Here is an 11,449-nt window from a genome sequence, read left to right as displayed (position 1 = left end):
CAGTCTAGTCTCTGGTGTTTATAGCTTCAGAGCAAACAAAACACATCATTCATAACAGAAACAGCTCGCAATAGCCACAGGAACGTTGCTGCAAGACAGGCATATGTAACGACGACTTAGCGCTCTTAAACGCGTGTGTCATTAAATACAGTCCTCCTGACAACAGGCCAGTGAAAAATCTAACAATCTACAGCAAAACCATCAATTATTATGGGCGTTATAACATACGTGTGCAGCTGGACGAAACATACACGTCGAACCCCCCCAGACGATTTAAATCCCTGACGAAACATACACGACGAACCACGGCAACGGGTTAACAGTCTTTAGCCTCTTGACAGAGCACACCAGCAGTTTTACTGCAAGTTGCTGTTCAGTATACACAGTATGCTCATTGCAGCCAAACTTTGCGTCATATCATCGTACTTTTTCAAAAATTCTGATTTGTCTGATACCAATTCAAAAAGAGGCAATAAGCTTTTGTTTCCTGCTTGGCTATTTACTATTTTAAATTGCTGTGGTTGATATATCACAGTGTGGATTTTGAAATGCTAGATGAATCACTGATCAGATGTTCTGTGTGAATCAGGTATTAGAGATAAAGTGGGGATATAATGGAACAGTACATCAGCAAAGTGCTGAGTTAAAGAGAACATTCGTCTTCTGGTCTATAATGTTGATGTTAATTTACTTTATTAAAGGAGGAACCTGACAGCGTTTGGACGGATAATAGAACGGTCAAGTTGGGGGCCACTACAGATTCTCTCATAAAACTTAATTGATGCTTAAAAGAAATGTATGAGTCCAATTTATTGTGGTATGTAGACCCGTTGCTAGGCAGCGACAATGAGATAGTTAACACTACAGTGGCCGTTGCTAGGCAGCGGCCCACAAACAACAGAGGAATGGTATTTTTTTCTCTGTGGTCCATGCCGAGATGTTATAAGCAGGACAAGTCTAGAGTTAGTTGAGAGTTAACAGAGGAAGAAATTAGCTGTGAGACAGTCACCAGCCAGTAAGAACATGAACACAGAAGCAGAGAGCAGGGTTGAATATGTCACTGGGCAGTGACTGTTGAAGACACAGCAGAATGATTTAGTGAAATGAAGAGTGTGCAAATTAGCAACAGTGTTATAATTACCTGTAGTATGATTTGTAAGTGTTCATTAATTCCAATTGTCACTCCTAACCCCATCTGTGGGCACTATCATGTGACTGTACCAACCATCTTGATATGGAGACCCAGCCTCTGACCTTTGCATACTGCCTGCCTGAGTGGCTCAGTTGCTCCACTGTGTGTGCAATGGATTCTGAAGTGTTTCAGAGGTAGAAAGGGCTCAGGAAGGTTTTGCTGAATTGTGAAGCAGCATATGTCTTGCTGCTAGTTTCTGGGGTAACATATCCTTTGTAACTGTACGCATCCTTCACGGATATGTCTTATTTGTTTGTATGTAACGATTAAGTTTAGCTGTGGAAATAAGATGCTCCAGAGGGATCAAGGTCCTCTGAACTGGCCTTTTGTTACGAGGGACAGAAGGGTGATTAGTGAGTCCATTGCATTCAGGGGGGGTAGGTATCCCTTCTGTCGTCCGTGCCTGTGGAGGTGAAGGACCTGTGGATAGAAGCTTCGAGAAGGCATGTAGACCAGAAGGGGTACTTGCGCTTGGTCATATAGCCCCCAGTAGAAAATTCAAGATCGCTGTAAGAAGGTGGTTTTTGAAAGCAGCGGCGGTAGTAATGTAGTAGTTAGTGAGTAGAAGCCAGTGAGTGAGGGAGTGCAAGTGAGTAGAGGGAGTAAAAGATCATTTAAGAGGACAGGGAATAAAAGTGAACTCCAGAAACTTTATCAGGGAGATTGTGAACTGTTAATAAACGCTGATTTATGTAAGTGGATTTCAAAGAAATATTACGCAATGTAACGAGGAAGAGAAGTTTCTACATAGGATAAATAAAGTTAATTAATCAGAAACTTACAAAACTGAGTGAGATATTTCATTTCCTTAGAACCTGTGCCTAAGTAATAACCGATCAAGCCTGCATCCGAAACTACGTAAGCAAGCCAGCACCTGTGTACCCCTGAGATACAAGACTCATGACCCTGAACTTAGCCGAGGCACTACACACGAGGAAGGCAGCGTGTGGGATGGGTGTACCTTTCAGTTGCACAAATGATTGTACAACAGTATCTTAGTTAAATTTTTCTCATACCATTTGAATTTCAGCGTTGATGATGCTTTTCTTGCTTCTAGGGGAAAGGTCAGTATCTTTCCTAGAATTCTCCAGATCCTGCAAAGACTTGAAGATTTCTGTTGTCCCTTCGCCAACATTCCTATAATGACACAAATCACATTTTATCCATTAGTGCTGTATCATCACTATTCACAGAATGTTCAAATTGTCAGGACACTGAACACTGGGCAGATATATGGCTCAGATTAATGTTTTATATGTTTGAGATCTGTACATGTAGGAAGTACCTTTTTTCCAACATGGTCAAGAAAAAAAAATCAGTGGAGAGAAAGTAATTTAGCATCTTAGATCCTGTTTTTATCAAAGGGATTTCAGAACATCAGGGGCCTGTTGAGGGTTCAAGGTTCAAGCAGATTGATGTAAAAGTGTACGAGGAACATGTTTCTACAAACATGGTCAGAATCAAAAAGTTACACTCACTTGAGAGCTTTGATCTGTGCTTCTTTATTCTGCTGCTGCCTGGCCATCGTTGGGTCTAGCAGCTCAACTCGTGACAACATAGTTGTGTAGTTGGGGTCAGTGTCATATGGCAGTTCACCACATTCTGCAACATTGTGACATTTCTTGTTATTGGGATGTTTGATGTGAAGTCTGATGTTTTTCAACATTGCTTCACAAAATGTCATAAGGAAAGCCCAAGAAAATTTGGAGGGATTACAATTGAAAGAGACACATTTACTGTATGCTGGTGCTTTATAGCATAAATTCAGTATAAAGTAATCTGCATCAAGATAAATATTAATTTTTTAAATGACAGGAATTGTATTTTAATGCTCATAATCCTTACTCAGTGTCTAGCCAAACAGCAGGTCAGAATTGGAGCCTGTGATATCACCCTGGCTGAACAGGGACAGAAATACATGAATAGTAACTGGTTATGGAAGATGGAGGTGCCATACTGTGGCCATTCATTCATTCATTTCCTTTATTTTCCATATATCCATACAGGCAAAAATCCTAGGATGTGGAAATAGTCCATTTGATTTTAGATGTATACATGTAATAGATTACATAAGTCACACAACTAAAATAACACACACCAGTTAACTAACATAGGTAATATAAAAAAAACAAAAACAAAAAAAACAAGAGCTTATTACAATTGTAACTAAACATAATTTAAAAAGTGCATTACTATAAAAACTTAAAATTAATATAATTTTCCCATAAATCAAAATACATTGATACAGGACTCGTCATATACATACATACACATCCTCCACTTTCCATAAACATCCATACAGGGACAAACCCAGGATGTGGAATTAGTCATCAAACACATACACAAAGTCACACAAGTCACACCGCGAAGATCACCCACATTAATTATCTAGCATACTCGTATACAACAATACAAGGCAAAAAAAGTAAACAAACATAAGTCACAAGTAGCCACAATACAACTCCTCACATCTCCCTTACCAACTATATTAAAATGTGGCGTTAAGCATTCAAATTTATGTGCCTTTGTAATTAAAATACTCATTTAATGCATAAAAAGAGTTAGCATGTAAAAATCTTTTTAGGGAACGTTCAAAGGATTTCTGGTTATTAGATAATTGTTTCAGCTCTTTAGGCAGATGATTGTAGATTTTTATACCAGAACAATATGGACCCTTTTGAACTTTAGTAAGAGAAGTACTTGGGGGAAATAGGTTAACATTTTGTCTGGTACCAATATTATGAACCTCCGTATTTCTTGTGAACAAATGTATGTTATTTATAGTGTGTTGCATTAAGGAATATATGTATTGTGAACACAAAGGCAGAATTTTCATTTCCTTGAAAGAGTCTCTACATGAATCTCTTTTCTTTAATCCCATCATAATCCTTATAATTTTCTTTTGGATCATAAAAAGTTTCGTCATGTATGAAGAATTGCCCCACAAGATAATTCCATATGTCATCACAGAATGTATATAAGCAAAATAAATCATTCTTAAGCTACTTAATGATATCATAGGCTTAACTGATCTCATGAGAAAGCAAGACGAACTCAATTTTGTAACCAGGTAATCAATATGATACTTCCAACACAGCCTATTATCAATATTTAGGCCTAAAAATTTAATACACTCTAAGTTAGTTGGTAAATTTTGATCAATATTATTATGCATATTATGATCCTCATAGTTCATTAAAGTGAAATGGAGAGTGTGGGTTTTATGAATATTTAATTTTAGCAGATTGGTTCTGAACCATGTATTAATATTGTAAAATATTCTTGTCATGGCTGATTTGTATTCAGCGTATTCCGGATTAGTCACAATTATACTTGTATCATCACATACCTAGCTTGTGGTTCATGTGTCTTCCATTCTGTCTCCACTTCTTTAGTGTCTCCTCATCTCTGTATTATGAAAGAAAATATATGATCACTCAGTAGAACAAGGTACATAAAGCAGTAAATTGTTTCATTAAGCTCAGTGCTTGCTTACTTTGTTTTTTGGATGGTGGCAGCCTGCTTTGTCAGCATTGCCTTGATCTTCATCATGAACATCTCCTTCAGTAGGTTCATATGGATCTTGTCTTCATTTCTACTCCTGTAAATGATACACACAGATGGCTGAAACACACTTATCATGCCTTTATGGTAGAAGAATAATTTACTTTGTCTTATGGGACATGATACTGGATACTCTGGCAGGTAGATGCCAATGGTTTGAAGGAAATTGTATCTTCTGAGCACAAGAACAATATATGTATTTCTGCACTGAAGATGGAGGCAGCATGTTCTGAAACATTGTTAACCATCTAAACAGTGTCATGTTGGTTACATGTTTCATAGCTGTCAGTGACTGCAACACAAGCACTGTTTTTGTGATAGTGATGCCAGTACCTTTCAGTATCAGCACTAGTAACATCTTGCAGCTTCAACTGAAGAACCTTGCTGCGAACACTTTGGATTCTGTTTGTCAAGTTTGGCAGATCTTTGCTGTTGTCTAGAATGGGTTCTTCTGGCGGTTGAATATCCTGAAACAAGACACACACCTTTTCTTACTTATAACCTCTCTAAACAGCTCAGATTAGGATATACTCATAAGTAGTTCTGATAGACTTCCAGGGATTTCTGCCTGATAGAAGAAAGTGGGAGCTGGAAGATCATGCCCAAGTTAGCAATATTAAATGGATCGCAGGACAGTGGTTTGTGTGGGCCTATTAACTGGATCTGTTTGCAGTCTGTATTGTTTCTGTCTTTCTCAATGAACATGTTTTGAAAAGAGTTTCTTTATTAACTTACTATATTGCTAAAATAGAAATGTTACATAATTTTTATAATAGCTTCATTCAGTCTGTAATTTGAAGGTGAGACTTAACATATACTTTGCCAGCTTTGATGCAGACATATCTTCAAACAAGCAATGTTCCTAAACAAAAACAGGGAAAATGATTTAACTGATACACAGGAATCATTATGTAACTTCCTCATGTGTCACCAGATAAGAGGAATGTGTCAATGAAATCAGGAAACACAGGTTAATGATGACAGTATGTCCATGTGGCCATATACCACTAATCATCCACATCTACCGCTAATAACCTTTGAACCAAGTGACATTATCTTGGCATCTGTTACAAACACAGTGCCAGTTGCGATCATTTCTCTCACCTTTGTACTTTGCCACCATTAATACTAACATGACTCCTATGTGAACGTCTGATCTGGTAATGACTTTACTAGTGTGCAGCTCTCATAGGTCACTGAAATGTTGTGTGATGATACATTTTTTAATACGTACATTGTTTTGGTAGGAAAATATGAAGGAATGAGACCACTAAGAAGACATAGGCATAGATTGGAGAATACAGTTAAAATTAATCTTAAAAGAAATCGGATGGGAGGGTGTGTACTAGATTCATCAACTGAGGATAGAGACCAATGGTGGCAGCTCTTGAAAACATGAATATGAATCTTTTGGTTCCATTAGATAAACAAACAATGGGCAGAGTTCATATGGAGAGGTTCAATCTCCAGAAATTAAACGAGGTAGAGGTTAAAGAGCAGTATCATGTTGAAATCTCAAATAGGTTCAAAGCTTTGGAAAACTTAGCCACTGAGGTGAACTTGATAGAGCCTGGGAAACTAATCAAGAGAATATCAAAATTTCAGCCAAAGAGAGTCTAGGTTATTATGAATTGAAGAAGCATAAGCCATGGTTCGATGAAGGATGCTCAGAATTATTAGATCAAGGGAAAGAAGCCAAACTGCAATGGTTACAGGATCCAAGCACGTTAAATGGTGACAATCTGAACAACAGAAGACATGAAGCCACCTGGCTTTTCAGGAACAAAAAGAGGGAATTGATGAGCTTGCAACGAACAGTAAGAACAAGAACATTAAGAGACCTGCATAGAGGAATAAATGACTTTAAGAGGGGTTACCAACCTAGAAGTAACTTAGTGAAGGATGAGAATGGTGATCTGCTTGCAGATTCTCACAACTTGTTGAATAGGTGGAAGAACTACTTCTTTCAACTATTGAATGTACGTAAGCAGGCAGAAATCCATACAGAGGAGCCATTAATACCTGATCCTAGTTCCTTTGAGGTTGATATTGCTATTGCAAAGTTGAAAAGGAATAAATTGCCAGGTAATGATCACATTCTGGCAGAACTGAATCAAGCAAGAGGTTAAATACTGTAACGTGTTTTGTCTCTAAAGACACCGTTCGGATTGTTAATTGGTTTATTTAACAACCTACAAGTGTTCTGAGTTCCATAAGCTAATTAATTCTATTTGGAATAAGGAAGAATTGCCTGGTCAGTGGAAGGAGTCTATTATTGTACCAGTTCACAAGAAGGGTGATAGAACTGACTGTAATAATTACTGTGGGATGTCACTGTTATCAGCTGCATATTCTATATCCTTCCCTCAAGGTTAAGTCCACATATAGATGAAATTATTGGGGATCATCTGTGTGAGTTTTGACATAAGAGAGCAACTAGGGATCAGACAAATCTTTTGCATTTGTCAGATACTGGGAAAAAATTGAGATTACAGTGAGACAGTACATCAGCTATTCATAAGCTTCAAGAAAGCCTATGATGCAGTTAGGGGGGTAGTATTGTACAATATCGAGATGGAGTTTGGGGTACCCATGAAACTAGTCAGGCTGATTAAAATGTGTTTAAATGAAACATATAGTAAAGTCCACACGCACATACATCCAGCAATGCAATGCACACAGCCACATAAGAAAGACACATCATAAGACAATATGTACACAATTAAAACATAAGAAGAATGACTCCCATAGCAGATGAATGGCATTACACACGAGTTTGATATACGACATGTAAGATGATAGATCTTAACAAGTTTTAATATATAAATTTTATTATTCAACAACAACAAACACACATTTTATATCATTTTATAAATGGACACTTGATGGCAGGCAGTGCAATGGTTTAACATGATTGATACACCTGAGGATGGCAGAGTGATGCCGAAACATGTAGTGTGAAGTGACAAGTGAAATTGTATACACTAAAAGACTAAATATATACACATTATGGATATAGTAAAGTCCATATAGTTAAACCTTTATCTGATAGTTTTCCTATCCAGAATGGTGTAAAATAAGGAGATGATTTATCACCACTACTTTTCAACTTTGCTTTAGAATATGCCATTAGGAAGGTCAGGAGAACCAGGTGAGACAAATTAAATGGGACAAATCAGCTGTTGGTCTATGCTGATGTGAATCTACTCGGTGATGACATAGGTACCATAAAGAAAAACACAGAAAACAGATGTTCTGAAAATGTGGTACAGTTCAGATATTTCAGAATGACAGTAACAAATTGAAACTTAATTCAGGAGGAAATAAAGAGGAAACTGGATTGAAGCGATGCTTGCTACCATTCAGTCTGGGACCTTTTTTCTTCTTGTTGTCTAAAAACAAAAATTAGAATATACAAAACTATAATTTTGCCTGTGGTTCAGTGAGTGTGAAAATTGATTTCTGATGTTGAGGGAGGAATGTAGACTGAGGGTGTTTAAGAACAGGCTGCTGAGGAGAATATTTGCATAGAAGAGAGATGAAGTGATGGGAGATAGGATGGGCTCAGGACAGGGACTAGGAGGGCTCTTGTGAACAAGGGAAAAACCTTCAGGTTCCATAAAATGCTGCAAAGCTCTTGAGTGGCTGCACAATTGGCAGCCTCTCAAGAAGGGCTCAGCACCATGAAGTTAGTTGCTAAGAATATCTTAAATATCTGAGCAGCTATTAGCTTCTTGAAAAGTTCTCAGCTATGCTGAGTTTTTAATTTCATTAATGTATCTTAAAAAAAATTATGTAGCTTATGTTAAATACAATTTTGGTTGAATTTAAGAGCAGTAACACAGTGATCATAGTTGCAAGTAGGGAGGCTAAAGCCAGACATCTGCCCCTCACCCCCAAATTTGGAAGATGGAAATTTATGTTAGTATAAAAATTTAAACTATTTTAAAACAAATGTATTCTGCATTCTGAATAGAGTAGTGTGGTCAGTAAAATTAGTCTTAAACAAATGAACATTACTTCATATGCAAATTTTCTGGCTGCCCCCATTTAAAAATGTTCTGAGAGTTGCTTTTTGGTGGATATAAAGATTACTAGAAATAAATAATCACTAAACTGCATGAAGGAAATTGGAGGAAATGCATGTTTATGCTGCAGTGTGCAGTAGCATACATTTGACTGATATCACATACCCAGAGATTGCATTGGGATATGGGGGCAGAAGTTCTTTGTTGTGGGCGACCTGACTGCAGATCCAGTTTGTGGTAACTCTTCACTGTTAGCACAGGAAGGTTTGAAGAAGCTGCCCTCCACTTGTGTGATGCAGAGGACTTTCTCCTCTGGCTGACAGTCCCAGACTTTGACTTGAACTTGTGTGACAGCAGAGCATGTGCAAGAGGGTCACCTGAATGACCATGAAAGCAAACAAATATAACAAAGTAACGTTGCTGTGATGTTTGTAATCATCAGTATTAATCATTATTATTTGTTACTCTGTTAGAGACTTAGCTAAATATATGGGTACAAGCTTATTGTGATAAGCTTTTATTATTTCCTTTGAGACATTAATGCTTGGAAATCTACAAAGCTGTGTTACATACCTGTGAATTCTGTTCCCTTATAGAAAGGTTCTGTGATAGCCTGAATATTATGTTGTTCCTGCAGGAATGCAATTATGTTCTGAACACCTTGCTCCATCACTTCATTTGGAGGAAATATGATGGGGTTTCCCAACAACTGGATGCCCCTCAGTTTTGGAACGAGTCCTGAAAATCAGAGCAATGCTTGGGGCATTCTTTTATGGCACGCCTTCTCATGGGAAGGTTGCTGAACTTTATTATCTTTTAGCTGAAAAACTCATATTCATAATTAATATTGAAAACTATGTTGAGCTAAACACATGGTGGTCTGACATCTGGGGAATCCATATTGACTATTTAATAGGAAAAGTAAACATTCTTTACAGAAAATTTGTGGAAACATGAAAGTTAACCTGCTAAACTATTTGGCCTAAGTTACCATCTCCTTTTATATTATAAATATATGGGGCTGCACATGAAAGCCATCTTCATTCCATGAAATTCTCCACAAATAAGAATATCTAACTAATTCTAAATTGTAATCAACTGTAAACAATTGTAACTATTGTAATTTTAATCTTACTCATATATTAAATTGTTAATATTCAGAATTAACTTGACTTGTCCTATATCATGTACAATGATCTACAGTGACGAAATAAATCAATCAATCAATCAATTGAAAATCAAATGTAAAACGAAACAGCATGAATTGTGTATACCTGTGTTTATCAGATTAAAAGGAGATTTTGTATGCAGTATACATAATTTAAACTGCAATGTATAACCTAGGACAAAAGAATTAGGCATAAATAGGCATAAAATTGAAGTCACACAGCAGACTCAGTTTCTGCCATCTCTATAAATAAATCTCAAAGAATACATAATAGAAAATGTGTATTATAATGTAAACAACTTTTCAGGTTGTGAAATGTAATGAAAATTGTTACTTTTAACATAGCTCTCAGTGACACTCTGCCGAATCAGCTACAAAATCAGTGGAAGCCAAATAATTTTAACATGGCCTCCAGACTCTTTCTGCCCACTCTTTATCTTGTAATGTACCTAACTCAAGTGGCAAAGCTTGTATTTGATTTCCTTGGAGAAGAAGGACCTCGAGGTTGCTGTGGTTTGCAACCGATTTTGGCAGGTTTCTTAAAAGATTGTTCCTCACGTCTAGCCACTGGAGACATGGCAAAGAAGGAAAGAAGCAGTCACTTAATTCCTGAAGAGAGTTGCCCTCCAGGTACAGGTGCTGTAAAGAGTAAGAAATGGTCCTAAGCTTCAAACAGCAATCTGTAGTATGAATTTTTCTCCTACAGGAGTGCATTATATCTTACCTTCACACACAAACACTTCTCATGAAGATATGTTGGGAATTCTTTCATGTTTCTTCGACTGAAATCAAGGAATGAGGTATTTCCTGTACAACATATTACTGTTTGTTCTTCATTCAAGTTTAAACCTGTATCTGCACTTTGTGTCTGAGAAATTTCTTCTTCCTCACAGCACACATTTTCACAGCTTATCATTTTAAATATCTATGCTGAAAATATATTGGTTGTTTATTAATTTAAATAGACTTTCGCCTCTTTTTCCAGTAACTTTTGAAATTATAAGAATGTTTAAATGAAAGTTAAGAAGAGAGGGTCATTAAAATATTTAACTTCGAATTATATATGGTTATGAACTATCAGATCACACTTTAGCAGGAGAGCTCAATAGAATTGTTCAATAACATGCAGCTATCACCATAGCAACCATAGCCTCAGAAACTAATGGGTGTAAGTAAGTGCCAGGGAGAATATGGCTGTTCATTGAAAAATGTACGAGTTTTTTTTTTTTGCACTATACTTTTTCAAGTTATGTAATAGTACTTTACAGTTTCAGGTGTATTTGATAACATTTGAAAGTAATTTAAGTGTGAGAAAGTACAAGCTATGCATACATGCACATTTAACTTTATTGAATATTATACTGTGTAAAAGAAAACATAAATAATACTGTTTACTTGTGGACATTGTCACTGTACGAGCATTATTTGTGGTACATGCAATTTATTCTTAAATATTAGGTATCGTGGTTTTAAAATTCCGCGCAAGCAATTTGGTAA

The 11,449-nt window shown here is 36.7% G+C and overlaps 1 protein-coding gene across 1 annotated transcript in view; it reads right to left on the bottom strand.

The window, feature by feature from the left end:
- LOC111863197 overlaps positions 1-10,460 on the bottom strand; it is an 11,818-nt gene extending 1,358 nt beyond the window's left edge. Inside the window, exons 1-6 of the mRNA XM_023849294.2 lie at positions 10,402-10,460; positions 8,950-9,522; positions 4,689-5,223; positions 4,542-4,600; positions 2,671-2,794; positions 2,209-2,329 (exon numbers count right to left, since the gene is read on the bottom strand). Coding sequence (XP_023705062.2) covers positions 2,209-2,329; positions 2,671-2,794; positions 4,542-4,600; positions 4,689-4,834 — 450 coding nt within the window. The 5' untranslated portion in view covers positions 4,835-5,223; positions 8,950-9,522; positions 10,402-10,460. The remainder of the gene's footprint in view (positions 1-2,208; positions 2,330-2,670; positions 2,795-4,541; positions 4,601-4,688; positions 5,224-8,949; positions 9,523-10,401) is intronic.
- Positions 10,461-11,449: the final 989 nt, after the last annotated feature.

The sequence above is a fragment of the Cryptotermes secundus genome, unplaced genomic scaffold (genome assembly GCF_002891405.2).
Source record: "Cryptotermes secundus unplaced genomic scaffold, Csec_1.0 scaffold1274, whole genome shotgun sequence".
In the NCBI taxonomy this organism is placed as follows: domain Eukaryota; kingdom Metazoa; phylum Arthropoda; class Insecta; order Blattodea; family Kalotermitidae; genus Cryptotermes; species Cryptotermes secundus.
This window is presented reverse-complemented; position numbering and strand designations above follow the sequence as displayed.